This window comes from Sinohyriopsis cumingii, chromosome 3 (assembly GCF_028554795.1).
Source record: "Sinohyriopsis cumingii isolate HCF-2022 chromosome 3, ASM2855479v2, whole genome shotgun sequence".
NCBI lineage: Eukaryota > Metazoa > Mollusca > Bivalvia > Unionida > Unionidae > Sinohyriopsis > Sinohyriopsis cumingii.
Window position 1 is genome coordinate 40,237,583 of NC_142963.1, and position 25,634 is coordinate 40,263,216.

The 25,634-nt window shown below is 36.3% G+C and overlaps 1 protein-coding gene across 1 annotated transcript in view; it reads right to left on the reverse strand.

Moving 5' to 3' along the window:
* Positions 1-25,634, reverse strand: part of LOC149802746 (receptor-type guanylate cyclase Gyc76C-like) — a 409,761-nt gene that overhangs the window by 3,851 nt on the left and 380,276 nt on the right. The window contains exons 12-21 of the mRNA XM_089951308.1: positions 21,394-21,546; positions 20,173-20,277; positions 15,849-15,920; positions 13,806-13,968; positions 4,568-4,711; positions 3,457-3,631; positions 2,810-2,950; positions 2,002-2,125; positions 1,276-1,519; positions 519-617 (exon numbers count right to left, since the gene is read on the reverse strand). Coding sequence (XP_089807434.1) covers positions 519-617; positions 1,276-1,519; positions 2,002-2,125; positions 2,810-2,950; positions 3,457-3,631; positions 4,568-4,711; positions 13,806-13,968; positions 15,849-15,920; positions 20,173-20,277; positions 21,394-21,546 — 1,420 coding nt within the window. The remainder of the gene's footprint in view (positions 1-518; positions 618-1,275; positions 1,520-2,001; positions 2,126-2,809; positions 2,951-3,456; positions 3,632-4,567; positions 4,712-13,805; positions 13,969-15,848; positions 15,921-20,172; positions 20,278-21,393; positions 21,547-25,634) is intronic.

Genomic DNA, 25,634 nt, shown 5'->3' on the forward strand with positions numbered 1-25,634 from the left:
GTACAGTCTCTATTTACATACTATTGTCCATTTATATAATATAATTTGTATATTATGCATATTATTATCTCTTCATTGTCCGTTTACAAAAAAAGGAAAATTAATTTTCGAACATTGTCAGCAAGGTACGTTACTGAAACACAGTATTTATCCAGCATATAGAAGATAACAATATGACCTCATTATAGATACATGACGGTTTTATTGATGAAAAAAAATCTATCAAGAATTTTGAGAACGAAACACTCATAAAAATAAACATAGGCATACAATTCTGGTTTTAGACTTCTGATCTCACATGGTAAATCAAATGTGTTATTTTTTTTTTTTGTTTTGGGTCAGTTTGTAATATTCCATTTTTTCTTCGTCAAGGGTGCCACTGTTTGAAACATTAATTTTACGATGATCTGTCGTTTCTCTTTACTGAAGCAAAATCAATAACCGTTTTATCATAATGGTTCTGGGTCCTTGAAAACTGCATAATTTTGTTGTAAAGAAGATAAGTTGTCTGTTCTTACGTTCTCCATTCGTCTCCATCCTCGAGGCAGTGTTGACGGTGTCCCCAAACAGCGTGTATCTGGGCATAGTAAGACCAACAACCCCTGCAACACAAGGTCCTACAAAAGGCAAAAAGATATCAAGACCAACAACCCCTGCAACACAAGGTCCTACAAAAGGCAAAAAGATATTAAGACCAACAACCCCTGCAACACAAGGTCCTACAAAAGGCAAAAAGATATTAAAACCAACAACCACTGCAACACTAGGCCCAATAAAAGGCAAATAGGTATAATGACCAACAACCACTGCAACACATGGACCTGCAAATGGCATATATATATATATATATATATATATATATATATATATATATATATATATATAAAGACCAACAACACTACAACACAAGGCACTACAAAAGGCAAATATATCTTAAGAGTTCATTTTTTCATTAAAATCAAACAAATTCAAGAGCTGCAAAGTCTTTGCAAAGATCAATAATTTCTTGAACTTGACATTTTGCAATAAAACAAATACATTACCTTAATATATGTAGTAGTATAGGTTGATAAATAGTAACTAAGACATATTTCGTATTCTACCTTATTATGAACCAGCTAAAACACTAATGATAAGTCTGAAGCCAAATCTTTAAACATGGTTTAAAATTAGACGTATATCAAATGCAGTTTACTAGTGTAATCGTACTAGAAAATTATCGTATGATATTTAAAACGGTCCAAGCTTCATCAGTATTAAGGAACGAATCTAAACCTGAGTGCATTCCTATCCTAAGTGAGAGCTGTTCATTTGGACGGTGTCGAATTTTGAAAGACTTTATTGCACGCAGCAAATGCAGCGACATAGACGCGACCTCGCCTGCGTGATCATCTCCGTTCCGAATCGGAAGCCCGCTGACCACCATGTACGCATCCCCTATCGTTTCCACTTTGTACACGTCGTAGTTACGAATTATGCCATCGAAAGTCGTGTACAGGTCATTCAGCATGTCCACTACCTGAAATAAAATACATACAGTAAAAGTGACCAAAGTAGGCATGTGGCATGTACTCAAATTGTCATGACAATTTTTCAGAACTATGGAGGGAGAGTAGTTATATTATATTGTCGCCGATAATAAAACGAACCTGTTTTGACAGAGAGCGTACCCCTCAAGATCAAATCTCCTTAGTCACAAGCCTGTATTTGTTCATGTTGCATTGTTACTAAGATACTGAGTATTTACGTTTCATCAAATATATTTTAACTACGTCTTTTTATAAATACAAACCATCATTACCAGAAGCTGTTAATTTGTATGTCAATGATTGTTTTCAACAAACATTTCAGTTGTTGTTTTTAAACAGGTGGTGGTACTGACAGTTTCATTTGCTGTGTTGACTCAATATATCAATTTTTCCGGCGTTAAACACCCCCCCCCCCCGCACACACCCACACCCACACACACACACACACACACACACACTGTCACACAGATACCTCCATGGGAGTGCTGGCGGCTGAGAGCTGAGTAAAGCTACATATGTCGCTGAAGTAAATTGTCACACAGTTGTAGGATTCGGGTATCACAGATTCTCCTCTCTTCAACTGCTCTGCTACAGACCTATATAATACAAACAGAAAAATATTGTGTTCATCTGTTCTAGGAAAGGAGTGAAAGAACGTGTTAATTATTATAATATTTGATCAACATATTATTTCCATGAGTATACATTTGTCTTTATCATCGCGTTATCCTCATTTCTATTGTTAATTATCTCCTTTGTTTCAGTGTAAAACATTCCCACAAATACTATACCTTTAATTATATTTTGAAAACTTTCCAACAAACAATATACGTTTAATGTATATTTTAAAAACTTTCCTACAAATACTATACTTTTAATGCATGTTTTAAAAGTTTCCCAGCAACAATATACTTTTAACGCGTGTTTCAAAAGTGTTTATTCTAGTAAGCACAAATATTCTTTTAACAGTTATATTGTGCCAGCCAAGCTACAAACTATGTGAAATATGGGACTTAGAGATGCAAAAGTCTAAAATAGTTATGAGTTATTATAAGAGGCTAAATTTATACAAATGTATTAACTGGACTCTTAAATTTGTATCTTATAGGAATAGTCTAGTCCCTCATAGACTTTAAATAATCGTAAATGTTAGTTTAATTGATGCATTTACAGAATGTACTTTGAAATCACGAATTTTAATGCAGCTTTTCAAGGTGAAACATTAATATGCTACAGTGTAAAATATGATCCTTCAAATCCCACAAATAATTAATGGCTACCTTGGCAACATCCTAAGCAAGAGAGCCTCTGTCTTTTTCTTTTCTTCAATTAGAAGAGTTGTTCTCTCCGCAACAATTTCTTCCAGATTCTCCTGATATTTCTCCATCATTGCCATCATGTTGTCGAATATGTTTCTCTTCCTAGTAAATTATTAACATACATTATATTGTTATATGACGCATGATCACCTATAGAGAGTGGTCAATGAGATTTGCAGCCCTATAATGTGCCGGCAGATCTGAGTATATTCTGTTCAATCTAATGCAAACGAATAATGTAGACCCTAATCCGCCTGCACGTTAGATAAGGATCTACATTGTTAGTAGATACGTGTGCGCTATATACGAGGAAACTATTGCATAGCTTGTAAATATGCAACACTCACTAACAGTAAGAGATTTTTTTAAATGCGAGCAATGATTCCCTTGATTAGTTTAATTGGTAAACATAATAGTCGAACCAACTTATGGTTTGATTTCGTCTCCTATGGCACAATTTTAATTTAACTTCAGTCAGATGTAATTTATTTAAATATTGTCATTTCGAATTGTTCTAATGGATTTGTGCTATAAATACTTCTGCATAGCATATCATATTATAACATGAATTTAAGTCTAAAATTACATTTTTGTTAGTTTTTACGTACATTCCGTCTCGCAGTGGCTGAAGATTTCTCCATACTTGTCGGAAATCCGGTCTTTCATCGGGGTTTTCATCCCAACAGGAGATCATACATTCAATGATATATTTATCACAGGTCAAGTGTTCAATATCTGGACGGTAGGGAATTGGGCTTGGGGTTTTAACTTTCTCGATCACCTCTAAAAAGATGCAAATATCCATACTTTATGAGCGTATTGGTTGAATACTGTATTTTAGCAAGCTCTTTAAAATGATGATTTTAAATAATGTTTATTGTCGTGGTTCAAAAACAGAAATTTCAGTAAAACGACAGTACATGAAATTAATTAGATGATAAATCTATTTCTTTTCTCTCAAATGCATTTCGTTGCTTTTGTGTCACTTTGTTTTCGTTTCCTCTATAGTACATACGCCAATATAAAAAATGATAGATAGATAGATAGACAGATAGACAGACAGACAGACTGATAGATAGATAGATAGATAGATAGATAGATAGATAGATAGATAGATAGATATGCAGTGAGAAATATAAATACTTAAGTGAGTTTAAGAGAGGATGGTATTGCATAAAATAATGGTGAGAAATCAAACTGAGATAACAATCAAATATTTTTATTAGCAATATATTTTTTCAAAATAAAAGCGAAGAAAAGGTGGACGTTATGGGTATATTTTGTATATATAGTATAACCACAATGTAAATAGTAATCACATTGTAGTCACTACTGTTTGTGATACAAAATGTGTCTGTAAGCGAGAAAATGTCACAATATTACTAGAAAATAATCATTTGATATCCGTATATTTTCAATAAGTGCATAAACCATTGAGTCTAGCAGACTACAGACCATTTCAAAAGACCAAATTATAAATTCACGGTGCTGTTATAGTCCACTTTATAGTCAGGGTTGGACTTTTACGTCAGATATATTAAGGGGAACTAGATTGTTTCAAATAACCGTACTGAAGGTCACTTGAATCAGCGCAATCAACGTTTAGCATTGCATTTCTATAGCGCAGCAAATTATTTTTCCTTACCCCATATTTTCAAATTAATCGATTTATCTCTAGCACTGAGATGGACCAAAATAGCCATATATGTTTGTATTTACCTCTCGGTGACATGCGGCTGTAGCCAAAAGGACCTGCTCTCCCGAATATTTCATGCAGGATAATCGCAAAAGAGTAAACGTCTCCCTTTGGAGATCCTGCCAATGGTGATTTGCGCAAATGCTCTGGAGCTTTCCAAAATAAATCTGGAATTTAATTATAAATCACAATTTCATAAATGAGGTTGAAATCAATACAACTCTAACATAGACTCTAGTAAATACGAGCCTAAACAAAACATAACAGAAAGTGAACCGCTTGCACTCTTACTCGACGTTCACTCCAATTTACATACGAAATGAACAACGTAGAGCACTTTTGTCCCCCAGAACTGTAGTGCACTAGAGTGGACATAGGAAGGCACTAAAGTGGACAACGTAGTGTACTATAATGAACCATGCTGTGCACTCTAATGAACAACATAGTACGCAATGAAAATGAGGTACATTATTCTGAACTTGCTTGCACACTGAAAATATCCGGGTAGATATCTCTTGAGAGATTGCATGACCTTATGAATTGTTATTATTCTTCAAATTAATAAATGAATGAATGAATGAATGAATGAATGAGTGAATGAATGAATGAATGAATGAATGAATGAATGAATGGGTTAATGAATAAATAGTGAAGGATAATTTTAGTTAATTTAAGCATAGCACAGTTATGTCAGCTTTAGGTGCATTTAATATAAACATCGAATAAATTGCTGATATGATATGCTCTTTAAAAGTGTATGTTTAATTTATATTTGTTTATTATTATTTTATTTTTTCCGTAGTTTACATCAAAAATAAATGTACTGAATTACCCTGTTAACTTTCAATATTATTTTTGCAGTTGTCTCTATTATTGTGATGACAACGATGATAGATTGTGATGACAACGATGATACTAATGACGTAGAATATAATGCTGATGATCGTCATCATTATTGTTATATTAATAGTTTCAACTTCAGTTAATAATAATAATAATAATAATAATATTATTATTATTATTATTATTATTATTATTAGTAGTAGTAGTAGTAGTAGTAGTAGTACTAGTAGTAGTAGTAGTAATAGAAGTGTTGACGGTGATGATTTTGTCAGTGCTGTGCTTGTTTCGAAGGACATAGCAATCACAATAAACGGTTTCTAATATAGTTATTGTTCTTGTGGTCGTGCTGGTGAGTGGCGATGATGGTAGCATCATTGGTGACATTCCTTTAATTTAAACGATTTATACAAGAAATGAACATTTTCCTTTATAATTCAATTTTAACAGTAGATAATAAACTCGAATGTCACCTTATACTTTCAGAATTAATTCATCTAATAAGGATCTATCATCTCACGTAAGAGAAAAGAGCACATCTTGAAACAATCACTTTTCCTTCTTGCTTCATATTAGGTGTGTGTGTGTGTGTGTGTGTGTGTGTGTGTGTGTGTGATTTGGATTTTTAACGTAGCTTTAAGTCATATCGCTACGATGTTTGCAGTGTCACTATATAGAAATGTCTAGCACTGAGGCATCATGCCACATATATCTAGCATCATATCCCACCCAGTCACATTATTCTGACACCAGGCCGACCAGTCCTAACACTAACCTCTTAATGCTGAGCGCCAAGCGAGGCAGCTGTTAGTACCATTTGTATAGGCCTTTGGTATGACTCGGCAGGGTTCGAACCCGCTACCTCCAGCATCCAAGGCCACCGGAGCGGTCTCAAATTAGGTCACTGTCTTGCCAAGTCATCCTGCTTATACTTTCATGACCTTGAACACAGTCGCCCTGTATTAACAGTGGCTATCTAAAACAGATTGTAAGTACATAAAACTCTGTTTCCTAAGTGTCATTTATGATAAGAGACCAATCGATGGCGGCACGTATAAGGGATCGTGGTGTAAGGGGGCAAATGCCTCTGGGCACCAGTCGAAGGGGGGATCGTCGATTGCTTTCGTTCGGCTGAAATGTTCGAATATTTAATTTTCATCTTAGTCGGATGGGGCCAATTCTACATAAAACGTATATTTAACAGGAGGAGAAAGAAGATTGGCAACTGACAGAGGAATTGTTTTCCGCAGTAAAGTATGGGCGTCACTATAGAAATCTGTCGCCTATACGGGGTAAGCAACCTTATCTGTAATGGTCATTATTGTTTCCCAGGCTATCCGCTAGTTCAGAGAAATATGGTATGTACATGTTTATATTTTAATAAGTTCAATGCACTTGTTTTGTGTATAGAAATAGGACACGGTACGTGTGTGTGTTCAGTGGGCATTTGACATTTATTTGTGTTTGTGTGACAGATATGCATAGGCGAGTGGCTGTGCTACATATTCGACATAATATGAAGATAGGGGTATTAAAAAGTATAAAACATTAGTGCGTTCATACATTGCATAACTGCACTTCACGACCGAAAGTCGGGTTTCAAATTGTCTTCCCTCAGTCATTCTCTGAAAACAGGAATTTTGCCGAAAATTACCTGGGGCAAAATCATGACTGTATGGAGGATATGGCAAAATTTGGATGCTATGTTCCTTTAGGAAGTCTGTTATGACAGGGGATTTGGATTTATGTGATGTGATGTGATGTGATTTGGATTTTTAACGTAGCTTTAACAATTTTTCAGTCATATCGCTACGATGTCTGCAATGTGGCAGTTTATAGTGATGTCTAGCACTGGGGCATTATGCCGCAGACATGTAGCATGAAGTCCCACCCAGTCACATTATCCTGACACCGGGCCGACCAGTCCTAACACTAACCTCTTAATGCTGAGCGCCAAGCGAGGCAGCTGTTAGTACCGTTTTTGTAAGTCTTTGGTATGACTCCGCCGGGGATCGAACCCACGACCTCCCGCATCCGAGGCGGACGCTCTAACCACTAGGCCACCGGAGCGGTCTGGATTTGTGTGTAGGCGCATTGCTATGCAGTAAATGGGTACACCGGGTACAGGTGCACAGACGGGTGCTTCAAAAACGTTCCACCAAGGTTTGCAATACTTTGTAGGCATGCAAATGTCTACTGCTACTAGCCTTCTCGTGGGTCGGTGGTTCTTTCCGGGGTTTTCCGGGTTCTTCCTCCACCATTAATACTGGCCGCCATGTGTAGCCTATCGTGCTGAAAAATGGCGTTAAACCCCACAACAACAACAACTGCTACTAGCGGAGTCAAGCGCTAGTATTTGGACGACCGTGCCTTATGCATCGAAAAATAATACATATAAAAATCTTGGGATTAAAACTACGTCGAGTGATTTGCGGCCTTTCCTCCTTTCTAAGACCTAAACTGTATTAGCTTCTCTTCATTCAGTTTCTGGAAGGTATATCTATCTTTCATCAGCTGTGACAATCCCATTCAAACGTATCTGGTCACTTCTTTCTAATTTGGAGAGTAGCTGTGCGGCACCTGTCTTGCACAAACCTTTCTGGGCTTCAACCGACTCTTCATTACATTAAAAGCGGCTGACGAATCGATGCTTGTGATAACAGAAAATGTCTTCTACTGTGTATAGAGAGCGCCTTTATCAATTGCCACATTCAGAGCAGCCACATACTGCTCACCAATCGCAGACTTCCAGAACGTAGGTTCTTTCATAGATTTAGCGACCATTTTTAAAACGACTAAAAAACTGTCCAAAAGTTGTAGAATTACATCCGTAAACTTTATACAAATCGGCCTTGATCTCAGTCAGAGATCTCCCGGATGTTACAGTATGCTCTTTTTGTACAGGATCAGAATTGTTCTCCTATTCCGACATTTATAAATTGATGTCATTCGTCTATGCGTCGTCATACGCATATAACTGCGAGTGTCCGTCCTGCTGTGCGTGGAGATGCAAATAATTGTATAGAACGTTATTTTGTCTATTGATTGCCATTACAGTTTTGACAGGTTAAAAAAAACAAAAACAAAACAAAACATCAAAGTTATCACACAATATTTAGAAATTTTCAAATAAAAGTTGTATGTAATCCTTATTGCACTTTTATGTTTAATATATGCTGTTTTTTATTTAAATTTACGTATATATTGTAATGATAAAACAGGGATAACAAGAATAAAATACCGATCTATTACATATTCCAGGCAAAATAGAAATGCACTATCTTGTCAAACTTAAGCCAAAAAAAAATTTTAATATAAGACTTTTGTAGAGCATAAAAGCGATTTTCAATATGAAATAATGTCACTATTTTCACATTATTTTCACGTAAATATTTATTAAATTCAATATATTTCTTGTCATTTGTTTTTTTCTTCTTCCGATATTAGTATGATCGAACGTTTGGGAGCCAAGTAAACTGATTCTGTATACGAAAATTCGTCGGGAACTTTGTGAATGGTTCAAAACGTTGATTAACTTGATAGCAATGAATATTGTTCAACCCAGTCATATTTAAAGACGACCTCTACAGCGTATTAACGAACTAACTCGGAAATATCAACAAGCAGTTATATAGCTGTAACTGAAGATCTTGACCCATAACGGATTCGGTCCATACAAATTAATAACGAAATTTCCCCATAGTATAATCGGTCCATTACAAACCCACACAAATCGGCCTTACCCTTTATCGTATATGGCTTCTGAACACTTGTTTTTGAACAATTAACAGCAAGCAATGTCTGTTTAGCTCAATTAACATAGCGGCCTTGCAAGGACGAAAACTTTTTAAACTTCGAATACTGAAAATATTTACTGTTGATAAAAAAATATGTACGGCATACGGATGGGAAGAGCGACTATAATCAGATTACACATATCAACACGTGTTTGCAATCACAAGTAATAGAGTAGACACGTGCTACTTTTAACTTAACAATTAACCATCGACATGACAAGGACAGCTTCAAAATGTTGATTATGAAGTATATAATTTAATTAATCTTGGATTATGATTTTCTCCACTGTATTTCTATTTCAAAATAAATGACCGTTGAAAGAAATGTACAAAGTACAAAACAAAAAGAAATGACCCATGAACAAATTATATATATAATGTTCCTCTTTATTTTCCACAGAAGATTGCATGATATAACAATAAATCATCATTAGAATACAATCAATAAATAAGTACACAAAATTGAATATTAGAATGCAAATTCTTACAGTATATAAATCAATCAAGTGTTCCTCAACTGCATAAGTTGCAAGTTCGAGTACCTTATTTGCAGAAGATAGCTGTACACTGCATGACAAAGTATGCTGCATACAGGGCGAATAGCTTGGAGTTTTCTTTGTCGATTACACCTACTGGTAATCTTTTACCTAGAAGATTTGTAGTTTCAGCTCATCTTCTGCATTAAATAACGTAATATGCAGGCTCAGTGGAATTTTATCAGTAAGGAAATTCCAGAAAGAGTTTCTGAAATTCGACATACAAGGACAAGCAACACAACAGTGAAGTATCAAGTCTGTATAAACATTCCATTAAACATACATATCGAGCTGTGTTTGAGGAACAGCAGCCCATAGTTTAGCTATATATGTAAATACCTTAATGTGCTGTCTGGTTTTAGCCGACTGCCACACTGAGGCAGCTCGTAAGTATTTGTGTATCGAAGAGAATCAATCAAAAGCTGCTTGATTAGACATACGAACTCTCCAAATGCTATTTTCAAGACAGGCAATATTTGACCGTATGATTTTTTTGCAATTTTGTTTATCTGGAATTTCGGAATGCTGCAAATAATCAGTTAGATACTTGAGCAGGTCAAACTTCTTTAACGTATAGTGTAAATTTGAAATTAACCCGTAGCCTGACATGCATCCGCTCAAAAAGAAGTGAAGTAACGCAACGTTAAACACACGTTTAGTATGTATGTTATTAGGCATCAGACACAATGTGTGTATAAAAATCAATTTTCTTCTATCAATTTCAGACTGCGCTGATGACCATCCTAACATTCCCAGGGCGATGTCTGATCTTGTATGTATTGGGAAGCCTTGTTAATGTTTGGCAAAATACCTCAGAGTTTTATCCAATGAATAGAGGTCACAATTTGAAATGTTACACGATAATTCACATCCATAAAACACTGAAGGGAAAATTACCTTTTTGATTACATTTGCAGCAACCAAAGGATTTAAACCATTCGGCTTAATGTTAATACCTAACAGACCGTGAAAAGAGGTTTTTCCTTTCTTGCATGCATCGAGTATTGCATCATGCGACGTCAGCTTTGAGTTAATCCGGTGTCCAAGGCGAGCTGCCGAATCAGTGACCGTCAAACATGACGGCCCAAGATACCATTTCATCTTGACATAATTCTTGTATTGGGGACCGAACATGATAATCTATGACTTTGTGACACTAAGCTCGAATAGCCACTTATTACTGGAGGCGTATGATATATCTAACAGCTTTTGTAGATTACTAGGATATATAGCCAAAAGTGAAATGTCATCAGCTAGGGTTGGATTTCCCACAGCTAAGGATCTAATCTTTGCTCCAAATCCACTATTTTCTAACTGTAGCAGCATATCATTTATGAACATTGTTTATATCAAGGTTGACAAAACACCCCCTTGTCTTACTCCTTGGCCAATTAAGAACCAGTCCAAAAACTGCCCATTGACAAGAACTTTGCTCTGTAAACTTTTATACATGCTAAAAATATCAAAAGAGATTTACCCGTAATTCCCAATCTAAATAATTTAACAAGTAATCCTTTGTGCCACACGGTATCAAATGCCTTTTTTTGTATCAAGAAAAGCAGCAAAAACCCTTGAACCCACATGTTTGCATTAAATTGTACTGCTTGCAACAGCAAAAAAAGGCGCTGTTGTACAGCCTACACCTTGTTGGTAACCATGTTGTTGTGAACTGGGTATATTATAATTAGTATCTTTGAACCAAGTTACCAAACGTTCATGAATAATTTTCTCAAAAGTTTTGCAGATAACAGGCAGTTAAGTAACAGGCCTGTAACTTTCGAGGGAGTTCTTTGATTTTCTGTTACCTTTGTACAGTGGTATTACTAACCCTTTTTTGCAATCTACAGGTATGTAGGATTGATCAATCATCCGAGTAAATAAAATTGTCATATACTCGATGAGGTAGTCGCTGCCATAGATCAAATGTTCATTGCAAATTTGATCTTGGCCCGATGCTTTTGATTTCTTTAGACTCTTTATGATTTTTCTTACTTCGTTTACACTGATACTTGTCTGTAAGGCCTTGATATAGCTTTCTCCGTCCTCTAGATCCCGATTTAATTATATCTCTATAAATTCATAAAACTTTCCGTCAAAACTATGCCTAACATTTCGAGTATGAATGTCCTCATAGTATCTGGCAAAGCCATTTGCGATGGAATAATCATCACGGACACAAACTCCATCAGTTGATAGTTCCTGACAAAAATTTATATTGTTCCCTCTCTTAACATTGATCATTTTCCAAAAGGGCCTTATATCGCATTCTTGCGCTTTTTCAATTTCTTCATATACCTCCCTCATATATTTTTTAACAGCGAGTTTTTGAAGGTTTCTAAAGTCTCTCTTATGTTTCTGTTCTCTGTAAGAATTATATTGACTACCCCTCGGTCTTCTCTCACATATCCAAATATAACTAGCTTGTCTTTGAAGTTTATGTGCTTCTTTGAGTTCATTTGACCAGTATGGTTTGGCATGATAATTGAATTTAGACTTTGGAAGCGCGATGTCGCTTGACTACTGTATTGGATCAACAATGTGCCCGTAAAAGCAATCAACATTGTCCGAAATAGTATCTATTTCAAACGTTTCCAGGCGATGGTCCAACTCAGTTTGAGTTTTTCACGATATCGGCGTCTAAATTATTCCAAGCTATGTTATTCCTCTTCATAGACTGTCTGAAGTCTCTCCCACAGGTGACTGTACGAAGGGAAGTAAGTATAGGGAGGTGGTCAGATATCACGTGCTCTTCGTGATCTGAAACAATGTGCACACTCCGTAATCTACCTATGTATTGATCTGACAGTACTAAATGATCAGTCATCGTTCTTGCTGAGGTAAATGTGTAACGGGAACTAGTGCATATTATTAAATGTACAGCACTCACTAGATTATTATATCGCAAGAACTCATGAAATACCCTATCTTTGTGATCTCTGAAAGTGTCTGGTTCAGCTACTGCATTGAAATCACCAGTAAAATACACCTCTGCCAGCTGTGAGTACTGATCATGAATCAACTCAATTTGCGCTTTGTAACAATCTATGCTATACAATATTGTGGATTGAGTACATTATGGGCCGATTTGGATAGGTCGAGTTCGTTATGAACCGAGAACATTGATGGATCAACTTTAATATGCGCCGAAATGACCCGAACCTTTATTCCATGACCCAAAAAAAACCAAAAAACCATGGTTCGTTACTCTTTGATCATTTACAGTTATCTTATAATGGCGTTATCTCCCTTAGCACATTTGCAAGAATTTTTTACTTGAAACTAGCATTACAGAGAATGATTTGAGTGATAGTTTAAAGTGAAAAAGACTATATATATATATATATATATATATATATATATATATATATATATATATATATATATATAGAGAGAGAGAGAGAGAGAGAGAGAGAGAGATATTGATTTTTAAAGTAGCTTTAACAATTTTTCAGTCTTATCGCTACGACGTCTGCAGTGTGACAGTTTATAGTGATGCATAACACTGGGACAATCTGCTGCAAACACGCAGCATGCATGATGTCACACCCAGTCACATTAACCTGACACCAGGACGACCAGTCATAACACTAACCTCGTAATGATGAGCGTAACATTTTTATATGTCTTTGGTATGACTCGGTCGGGGATCGAACCCGCAACATCCCGCACCCGAGTTGGACTCTCTAACCACTAGACCACCGTAATGGTAATGAGAGAGAGAGAGAGAGAGAGAGAGATTATTTGTTTCAATATTCCTGCTTAAATTTTTATCTACATAACTGCTTCTCAATAAATCAAATATTATGGAAGCTGTACATGTAGTTTCCGTCTATCACAACTTTTCGAGGCTGATATGAAAGCTTTTGAGTTCACATTAGTGGGAGACAAGGTATTATGAAAAATAATAAAGCACTTCAAATACCTTGCATAATTGCAGATTAAGATATTTACAGATCAGATTCTTGTAGAATTTAATTTTTGTTTTGCTTTCCTTTAACACGTTTATCTGAATACCCAACACCAGTTTAAGTCATATTTCCTGGTATTTCAGAGCTTTCAATGTATATGTGAAGGTAACTTATGCTTACTTCTGTAGTACGCATGCTCATCCTCTTGTTTGTATGTCCCTGCCCGAACTTCGAGAAGTCCAAAGTCAGTAATCTGAAGTGACCAACGGCTATTTACAACACAGTTGGAGCTCTTTAAGTTGCCATGGTAATGAAGCTCACTGTCATGAATAAATATCATGCCCTAAAATGAGACAAATTATGATCTTTATTTATTGTTCCGGATCTGAAAGACATAAACGCAAACACGGTAAATGATTAAGCCCCCACCCCCACCTCACCCCCACCCCACACCCGAACAAAAAATCAGAGCGAATCAACCGTAGCAGATCTGTCATGCTCGAACTGACACTATGTTGTAAACGGATAAATGCGGTATCTAACAAAGAATCATTTAAAATCACATATCATCGGAAAAGCACAGATAAGTTATCGAGATAGGCATGCTAAACAAAATCACGTGTTTTAATGAATAATAAAGGAGAATTGTAAAGGTAGTAAATAATTCATGGTGATCCTAAAGTTTCCTGATAGCCAGAAATTATTTTCTTGTGTTATCTTAATCCGGATTATGGTCTTGAAAATGACTGCTGTTTCAACGGATGTATTGTAATTAATTAACAAATATCAATATATAGCGATGCAAGAGATACTTAACATAAACCCAAATCAAGCTTTGACTAAATTATAGTAAATATGCACAATGAATGATTTCGGTATATCTATAAGGTAAAATGTCTTAGTTTCCACGAAGCGCAGATATATAATACATAATAGTGATTGTCAAACACGTGACTTTAGTATATGCCTCATACGTTTTTCTAACAGGTGGGATTGTGACTGGAATTATATAGACCTTTTGATCGGGTATGATACTATTTGGGACGGAAAACAATTACAGAACACAAGTTAAAAAAATAATACTTAACTATTACATGTAACATAATTTAACTGTATTAAATCTGAACCTAGTTGCCGTCGAAGAAACATACTCCTTAGGATCTGATTGGCTGGTAAGTCTTGCGAAGAAGTCATGCCTGGTGACTGACAGGTGAACTTGTAGGGTGTTATCTGTGTTGATAATTGCATCATAATTGATGTAACGCAAAATAGTTTCAATTGACTGTATGCATATGGTATTTAGCCTACTAATACAAACAAAGTGCTACCAATCAATATGTGCTAGAATTACTAGAAACATTTTGTTTATAGTAGATGATCAAGCCACACGAATATACGAAATCACCTAAATTGTCGGCAATGGAGGTGAAAGGGGGCGGTACAATATTATATCGTGGAAAAATGACACAGACAAATACAACTTAAGCCGAATTCTTGAACCTCTGTTGCAAAATGAATCTTTCTACCCACCGTCTTTGCATTTTAACTCTAAACGATACCGTTAACTACCTCAGGCATCGACATGTCAACTCTGTATACAACCTGGGCAACCTCTATTATTGACACATTTACTCTAAATGATACCGTGGGCTACCTCCGGTTTTGACAGATTTTCTATAAATGATAGTGTGGGCTATCTCTGGTGTTGACATATTTAATCTCAATGATATCGTGGGCTTTCTCTGGCGCTGACAAATTTACTCTAAATGATACAATGGGCTACCTCTGGCGTTGACAGATATACTCTAGATGATAACCTGCGCTATTTCCGTTGTTAACAGATTTACTCTAAATGATATCGTTGGTTACTTCCGGTGTTGACACATTTACTCTAAATGATACCTTGAGCTACCACCGTTGTTGGCAGATTTACTCTAAATGATACCATGGGCTACCCTCCAGTGTTGACAGGTTTACTCTAAATATTACCATGGGCTACCTCAAGTGTTGACATATTTACTCTGAATTATACCGTGCGCTACCTCTGGCGTTGACACCTTACGTCATTTGCTATGCAGAATATGATTCACCTTACATATATGCTCATCTTTTCAACCCTTTTAGCCCAATCGGCTTTTGCGTATCTAGTAATATCTACGGTTTGTTCCATTTTGTTCTTCAAAGTCATTATGCAGGTATCATCAAACAAAATCTCCTACTTACCTGAATGATATCTTTCACAAGGGAAGCGATAAACATGTGGTCTAGCTTTAAGTCTTCATTTTCAAGAATATCCTGAAAAAGAAGGAAATAGCAAAGGTTGTACCATCATTATATGCCAGAGTAACTATACTAGTCTGGCATAAAGTGTGGTTTTTATCACAATAAAATCTATTATGTCCATCGGTGTATTTTAATACGTCTTACAAAGGAATCTAAAGGTCACAATTCCAATCATCTGCCAAAGTGTTTATTATTAACATCCATAAACTAAGCTATCTAAAAAAAAATTTTATTATAAGACCAGATTGTCACGTTACTGGAAAGTCGAAATGTGAATAATACAAATTAACGTAAAAGGTCAAATATTTTTAAAAAAATCAAATTACATACTTAGGGCTGATAAAAATGAGTAATTATTAATATAACTGCAGAATGACTTACCGAATTTGTTTCTGTACAAAGAGGATTGAATAAGAATAGCATAGACATACATTTGATACCGCAAACTATGCTGGTACATGATAGATCCAAATTTGTTGTCGCAATCGAGGTAGATGATAAAACCAATTCCAGAACTTCTTTATTTCCTCAAGCTTCCATACGTAATATGAAAGGTACAAATAATACCTCCAATTGGATGAGAGTACATCAACCATGTACCACACTATATTTTGTAAAATTATTATATTGATTTCAAGCGAATTGAATAGACTCTGATATGCTGATGCATTTTGCGACAGAAAATCACGGTCTTTATTGTACGCACCGCTAATTAATTATACGGTACTTTTAGAGCATGCAAAGGAGTATATTTAAACTGGTCCAAACATTTGATTACCTATAAGATGAAATAGCAGTATATTTGTGTTTTACATAAAAAAAGTAGGTTTAATATTTTGCAATATTACAAAAGTTGGGATTTCTCTTACTCAATTTTTAGTACTCTAAGATAATTTTAAGCTGGGAAAGGCAGAATTATTTCGATGGGGTGTAATTCTATCCACCTTTTTTTCTCTAGATGCAGAATACGTGGTTTTGAATAAATGTGTCAAAATTCTAACCCTTCATGGCATGAGGTATTTGGGATATGTGAACTTTGGACACTTCTATTCAAAGCCAAAATGTTTGGAACCAAAAAAGTTATATTCTGTAGAACTAAATCACAATGTGGAAAAGCATATTACCAAACTTTGTCTGATTAGACCCTATGACGTTAGAAGAAGAGTTTGTGATTAGGAATTTTAACGTAGCTTTAACAAGTTTTCAGTCATATCGCTACGATGTCTGCAGTTTGGCAGTTTATAGTGATGCCTAGCACTGGGACATCATGTCGCAGACATGTAGCATGATGTCCCACACAGTCACATTATCCTGACGCTAGGCCAACCAGTCCTAACACTAACCTCTTAATGCTGAGCGCCATGCGAGGCAGCTGTTAGTACCATTTTTGTAAGTCTTTGGTATGACTCAGCCGGGGATCGAACCCACGACTTCCCGCTTCCGATGCGGACGCTCTAACCACTAGGCCACAGGAGCGGTCGTTGGAGGAAGAAGGTTTGGTGGATGGACATGCCAGAAACAATACGTACACATAGTCGGACAGATGTACGAATATAGGTTTTCAAAACACTATTATAACCTCGGAAAAACAATACATATTCATGATAAACGACATAATATATATATATATATATATATATATATATATATATATATATATATATATATATATATATATATATATATATGTGTGTATATATATATATATATATATATATATATATATATATATATATATATATATATATATATATATATATATATATATATATATATATATATACAACTTTCATCAAAGTATTTTCCTCAAAGAAAATCAAACACATCAATCAGTTGCTGTATTATATGATGGAAGTCACGCGATGAAATGATCCCTTCTCAGATGTTATTAGTGGCCATACATACGAGTATCTGATAACTGTAATTAGTGGATCGTTGCGTTTGCCTCGTCTGAGTAGATGGAAAACGGTATATTTATATAGCATTAGAACTGCACTCATATGATATAGTCTCTTTCCAAAGCTAGCTTAAATAAATAAACCGTATTGAGAGTTGGTTCCTATTTAAGGAATGGCTCGTGTTTATTTCCTTCTAATTCCCATGCAGTGGTCGCTTTGCACTATCAGTTTTGTCTACATGCATGTAGATTTCTCAGCTGTGTTAAATATCAGCTTATGCCAATTCCTATTATCAATTGTAGTTTTTGAATATCATGTTCTCTCTTTCAAGCATTTGTTTTCTTCAGATTAACATTTGAATAAAGACAGCTGCTGTTACGCAGAATCCGAAACGATATTAATACACGGTAGGATTCGATAACTACATAGCGTGCATGTAATGCTTTTCGATCAAAACGAAACAAAATAATCTAGTTGTTGTAGAGTTTAACGCCATTTTCAGCACAATATAGGCTAAACATGGCGGCCACTATAACTGGTGGAGGAAGAACCCTGGAAAAGCCCAGGAAGAACCACCGACCCAAGAGAACCTACTGGCAGGCTTTCTCACGTACGCACGTTAGCCGAGCCTGAGACTCGTTCCCGCGCAGATAAAGGAGAGATGGCAATGATCCGGAACGGTGAACGCAGTAGACTACTCGGCCACTCGGACCCCCGAAATAATCTAGAAGGACGTGCCAGTTTACATTATCCAACTGAATTAATTCTAAATCGAAAAAAAACAACAATCAGCCATATAGTTATATTGACCGCTCCGGTGACCTAGTGGTTAGAGCGTCCGCCTGGGATACGGGAGGTCGCAGGTTCGAACATCGACCGAGTCATACCAATGATTTTTAAAAATGGTACTAGTAGCTGCCTCTCTAGGCGCTCAGCACTGAGAGGTTTGTGATAGGACTGGTCGACCTGGTGTCAGGTTAATGTGGCTCGGTGGGACATGATGAGAGAGAGAGAGAGAGAGAGAGAGAGAGAGAGAGAGAGAGAGAGAGAGAGAGAGAGAGTTATGTATGTCTATAATTGTTTTAATTGTATTCATGGCAAAATTATTTCGTACTTGCATAGGTCCTATTTATTTTAAGATATTAAAGAACGTACAGTTGCACATAATCTTTAAATAGATGCTTTGGTATGTGTTTACAGTTACTAATAATAAAATTATTAGTAAATATGTTTACGAGATTCGGACTTTTTCCCATTGGACAGATCGGTCAGGTGTTATTTTAGAAGACTTAAGATACTTCCCACTGGGTTGGGTAAATCGTGTGAGTGCCTCTACTATGTTGGAAATTTGCGATTTGTCACGTAGGTAGTAGTAGCTAAATTCGTTTTCAACCCTTGTCAGCTCTGCATAAGTAGTTCTGACTGGGCAGTTTTCTGATTCTTATTTCTTGTGTTCTTGCTGTAGCATCAAGTCTGCAGACGTAATTTATGTTGTATTTAGATATTGTTTATTATTATTTGAGAGGAGAAACGTTTGTTTGGATTATTTAATGGAGAGGAAAAGTACACATTGGGCTATACAATTATTTTAAGTACTCATTGGACTATAAAATTATTTGTGAACTATCGTGAATTATTCAAAGGAGTTCAGGACGAAGCCATTTTAAGAACGTCACGATTACTTTGCGGGTGGGGGCCCCGAGTGGTCGAGTGGTCTAAAGCGCTCTCCGTTACGGATCACTGTCATCTCACCTCTGTCTGCGTGGGTTCGAGTCTAGGATTCTGCCAATGTGGGTATGTGAGAAAGCTTGCCAGCAGCTTCTCGTGGGTCGGTGGTTCTTCCCCGGGATTTTCCCGGGTTCTTCCTCCACCATTAATACTGGCCGCCATGTATAGCCTATCGTGTGCTGAAAAATGGCGTTAAACCCCACAACAACAACAACAACTTTGCGGGTCAGTACATTTTCGGGTCTGAAATGTATACCGACTATGCCATTCATTTAGATTTTAATAGAACCTTAACAGGATTATTTTGGGTTAGTTCAAAATACAGTAAGTTCCTCTTAAATTGTAAGTTTATAGCATTAATTATTAAATTGTTTGTTGAGTTTTATAAAGCTTGATGGTTTTGCTTCTTTCTATCACTTTCTTTATGACCATATATATGAATTTAATTTATTATTATTATTTAATTATTACTTTTTTGAAATATTGAACTTTAATGAAATGAATATAAAATGATGATATTGTAAGATCATTATCATACCTAATGAAACCGAAATTACAAAGATTACAACATCTATCATTAAGTGAATATTTACCAGACTCCAAAATAAAATTTCAATCAAAATTGACAAAATACATACCAGAAGACTCCCCTTTGGGCAATACTCTGTCACAATAATAAAATATGGAGGGTCGATACAGGTTCCTAGAAATGCATTAGTGTTTGTATGCCGCAGGTCACGCATCTGTAAAGAGATAATTTTAATAAATTGCCCACTAAACAACGTCTATTTTGGGAGACGTTTAGAGACAAAAATCTCAAAGTGGAGTAGACCATTTTAATCGAGTTGTAAAAATTTCCGGGATCAAACTGCACAAGTTCAGTGCTTTTTAAAACTGATCACATCTAGTTTGGCATTATGAGATTGCCCACAACATAAAATACTACCCATGTTCTAACTGGAACGTCTAGACAACGTGCAAAATTACGCACCTTCGAAACTGAAGATTTGATAACCGAAGTGCCCCAATAAGCATAAGCTATTTTATGGTTTTCATTTTTCTCGAAGAATTTTTCTAAATTGCAATCAAGACATATATTAGATTGACCTCAGCTGTTGATGAAAATAAAAAAGTAATTCCGTCAAATAATTGAACTATTTTGTTATTTTGGTAGGCGCAGGGATAATATCCCAAATAGTGGATAGTAAATCGACAGGCAGCAGTGGCGAAAAACTGTTTGAAACTTTGCCGCTATTGTAATATTATGACTTTCTCTGCGATGCAATACCATAAGGAAGTACCGTTTTTTTCTTTCTTTCCACTTTTAGATAAAAGGTTTTAATGTATTTAAGAATGAGGATGACTGTCTTATGTTTGGAAATTTGAGGACGTTATTGGTTTACTGTCTCAAAACTTGGTTTTACATGTTCAGCAGATGCATTGCTGTCAGTATGACCTCTAGTCCCCAAACAGGGTAACGCTATCCCAGCATGCAATACTGTTTCCTTTAACATACTATAAAATAATAAGAAACAATTGTAGGAGAATTAAATATACATACACAATCTCCTAGAACTCATAAGCATTTTGCAACGTTCATTGAAACTTATCTTAATATAAAAATAATCTTTTTATAAGAAGTAAAATTTGATTTAGCTCATCTTAGATAATTTTGACAATGCTATTCTGAAATAAGTCTGAAAGACAGCAATAAGATTGTAAATTCAGTATTTGCCGAAATTATAATTGCTGATTGATTTAGTTTTAGTATGAAATAAGATTAATTTGTACACACAGGTAACAATGCAAAAAAGTAACAAACAAGTCTCAAGTTCACAACTGCTTCGATTTTCATTTACCAGCTTCATTTCTTTCTGCATCTTTCGATTGATTTGCAAGTTTCGTTTCTCATACATTTTCAGGGCTACTATTTGACCCTTATATGTTCCCGTCTTTGCGTAAACTTGGGTAAATGACATCCTGGAGTCGATTGACAGCTGCGTTAGCGTCATCTGCAATTAGACATAACTCTTGTTTTAAATATAAAAATAGGGAAATCAATTTGTTAACTACCGACATGAGTTAAACACGATTTGGATTGACAATAAGTGTTCTTCTCTACCGCTCTAATGCAGAAATCCTTCCTTTCTACATCAGTGACAGTGATGGCATGATGCTGTTCTTAAGGTTTCAAATAGCTTTACAAATATTTGCAAAAAACTAAATTTAAATAATCTCTATATTCAAACTCTAAAGACAAATTAACACATAATAGATGGTGAGGGTTCTTCCATCACTGAATGCCAAGTTTATACATACTTGGCACTTCTCTTGACAAGTCATAACAACATTAAGATATTGCGAACAAATGCGATGATTCAAACTTTTCCAAGTCCTCAATCATTTATTAATTGTTTTATTGAATTTGACCTATTTATTCTGATATGATACTAATTGAGCTGTATTATTTAACATAAATAAACTTCCAAATATAAACGCAAATAACTGTGGTCCAGAAATTCAAAATACGGTAGTAACTATTTGTCCTCAATTATATTCTCTCCCAGTTCACAATAAACAAAATCTTCTCTTGGAGGGGTGTAAATAAATAGTTGAGGAGTCTGTGGGCGAGAACCCAAGGCGGAGGCCCAGGGAGCGAAGCCTCAACAAGTTTCTGAATTTTAAGTTTTTCCATGTCATACCTTAACCATCTAACTATAGAGAAAAATGACAATAGGAAATGTTCCTAAAGTTCCGCGCTCACTTTTTCTTTTCTTCTTTGGAATGGAGAGGAGAAATGGGGAAGGGAAACAGCTCCACGCCCACCCACACATTACATTTCTTATCTCCCGACATTTTTGAAGTTGCAACTGTCGATCAATATTTATGTAAACAATGACTAAAGTGAAACAACGCATCAGCTATATCGAAAATGACACTAACTCAACAATGAACTGCGTGAGAATGTAGCCAGATGCCATAATCTGACATTTATCGAGTGATCTTGGCCTTTAAGTGTTCCTTTTTTACGGCATTTTCCAGTTACTAATACGCAATAAAATGCATAACAACCCATTACTATAACACACACACACACACACACACACACACACACACATGCACACAGAGCTATGACGGACAAAAGCTGCCGATACATTGGAATCATAACAATTTGTACATGCACACATTTTTCTAAAATGTAGTAATCATAGTCCGCAAATTGTACATCCTAGATCATTAACGACCAGATATTCACAAGCAGTCACAACTAAAACTAATTAACACTCCGTTTGCAATAATAAATCAGAGAGAATAATATAGCTTTCCGATGAGAAAGGTTACTTTTTCCAAAACCTCGATTAGCTTCTAACATTCATTAGTGATAATTGTTCTCAGTAGTTAAGGGGACTGTTTAGCAACAATGGGAAAATACATTACAGACACCACCACCACCCCTTGGGCACGTTTAGCGAAAACACTTTTTAACACACCCTGGGTACGTTTATCGACAAGGGGAATTTAACATGTGGAATACTGGGCCTGTATAGCGACAAGGGAAAGTTGGGTTGTTGTATAGTATCAATAGGCGGGGTGGGTAAACAAAGACACACAAACAGACATATATTTCAAAGAGAATAAATATCTTTTCGAGGTAAATGAGTGGCACTGAAAAGGGCCCTTGATTTTTTCTTAACACCATTCCGTTAGCATAGAGGGCATCGCATAGATCTTCTTCTCTTCCTCAAACTTCTTCTGACTTCTGGACCGTAGATGAGGACTCTCTTCAGACAGCCTTGTCTCTCCACACAGATTCTTTTTTCCAAACGCTCGTATCGGTGATCCGGATGGTTGTCCATGATGATCTGACATACAAGTCTGTATGGAACAGCATCAATGATACGATGGTAGATGATTCAACGTTAGTCCACATTTTATGACGAGAACAGGTGAAGGGAAGTCAACCGCTGTTATTTATAGAGGAAGTGCGGATCAATCTTAACACACGTTGCCAGGGCCTACCATATGCTCAAAGAATTATCCACAAGGAACCAAATAGGAAGAGTTTGGGTGGGTACCATCTCATATAGGAATCCCTGGCAATCAACAAGCAGACAAATTCGCTAAAGTCAAATTAGGAGATCCCAATCCAGCCACACTCAGATATAGCTCTCCAGAAGCACAATGCTTCGTAAAAGCCTATATTAACTAAAAATGGCAGGAACACTGGAATCCCACTCCTAAGGGTAGTAAACTCCACTCAACCATAAAAACAGTAGGTCGATCCATCAAACCACCCAAGGGTAAAAGTCTAGACCAAAAAATCATTAACCGCATAATGATAGGAAAAACAAGATTAACAGGAAGTTTTGGTAAATACTTAAGCCCAAAACCAGCAAACATAAACTGCTACAATTGTCACATTGTAGAAGACATAGATCATGTATTCAATGTTTACACTAAACTCCAGATAGCAAGAAACAACTTTCATAGAGCTCAAAAAGAAACTGGATCCCCCTATAAATATCAAGACTTCCTATACCCAACAAATCCTAACAAACAACTAACAAATCTTAACATAATAAAATACCTTGAAACAACAGGGCTCAAAAATAGGATTTAACAAACCGCAAATAAACTACAGCCCCACTTAATCACCAAATATCCCTTTAATTATTAAAAATTTTTAAGCAATATATTCTAAGGTATAATTTTAGAAATAGGACAAATTAATAAACATCCATACTTCATTAGACTGTACACTAACGGACACTCCTCTTAGTGCGGCTGGGTGGGAACGTGGGGGCGGGAGTAGCATACAGTGTACAGCCCGAATAGGTGCGAGTACCGCCAGTGAGCGGGCCAATGCTACACTTGCACCTATCACCCACCTCGGTGCCGTAAGCTGCACAAATGTATAGTCTATCAATACCATTTTTTGTTGTTGTTGTTGTTGTTTTCCACCTTTTTTCTCTTACTCAGTCTAAACTAACAGTTAATAAGCAGCACATAATACTCTATTTTAGTCTTTTGACGATAATAAGAGCAATTCAAAAATTCAGAATTATCTTCGGACACCAACCTTGATGCAGCGAACAGACAACAGCCTTTCCCCGCATTTTTCCTCCCTTGCCCCGGCCGGACACCAATTAAAGCGTGCAATGCGCGCATAAATAAGTCCCAACATAACACACATCATAAGAGTGAGTGAAGGTACCATTCCCACTCATCCAATCAAGTTAAACAGAAATATTATACATAAGTGCGTGCTGGGTCTATTCCCACTTGTGTCAACCTTCCATTCAGCTAGCATGGAATAACATGTTTCGCTAGCTGACGTCTAAATTAACAGCACTCTTTGAGGGCATAAAAGCTAGAGGGATGAGGCACTGTTTCCTTCCCTCAGGATCAATTATCATCCTGCGGTGCAGGAATAAACCAGAGGCACATGCACATCTGTGCGCATGCCTCTTTAATTAAATTAAGTAAGTCTGGCTACATGATCATTCGATCATTCAGCCAGGGAACGTCGTCCAGTGAACATCGCAGAGCAGTGCAGTGCAGCGACCATGTGGTACGAAGACAAAGGACACATTGTTGCAGTGGATAACAAAGGGCATTGCCGCATAAAGACTTCGCTGGGAGACAAATAGAACGTCACAGGGAAAACTCCCGAGCATTCGTCACTAGGAAAATTAATTAAAAAAATGAGGGAGAAAGGTGTGGATAAGCATACAGTACGTGGGCCGTGACTAACCATAAGAATATAATAAAAATGGGGCGCAGCCATATACACGGACCTTGGAGCCCACGGTTTCCTGTCTACCCAGCCTTTTAATCCGAATAAACAAAAAAGAACGGATTACCAGTGACAATTTATTAGCACGGTATTATCCGTTGTTTTCACGTGACGTTACAAAACGTGTGTACTTCCACATCCGCCATTGTGAGTCCCCAGCACCGCAAACCGGCACCTAATAACATTGTTGTTCTCGCATAATTACGAAGACACGTCTCAATTTGTGCGCAAGAATATAATAATACATCACATTCTGTTGTTCCTGCCAACCGCACGAGACCAAATGCGTAACTTGTCTACTTG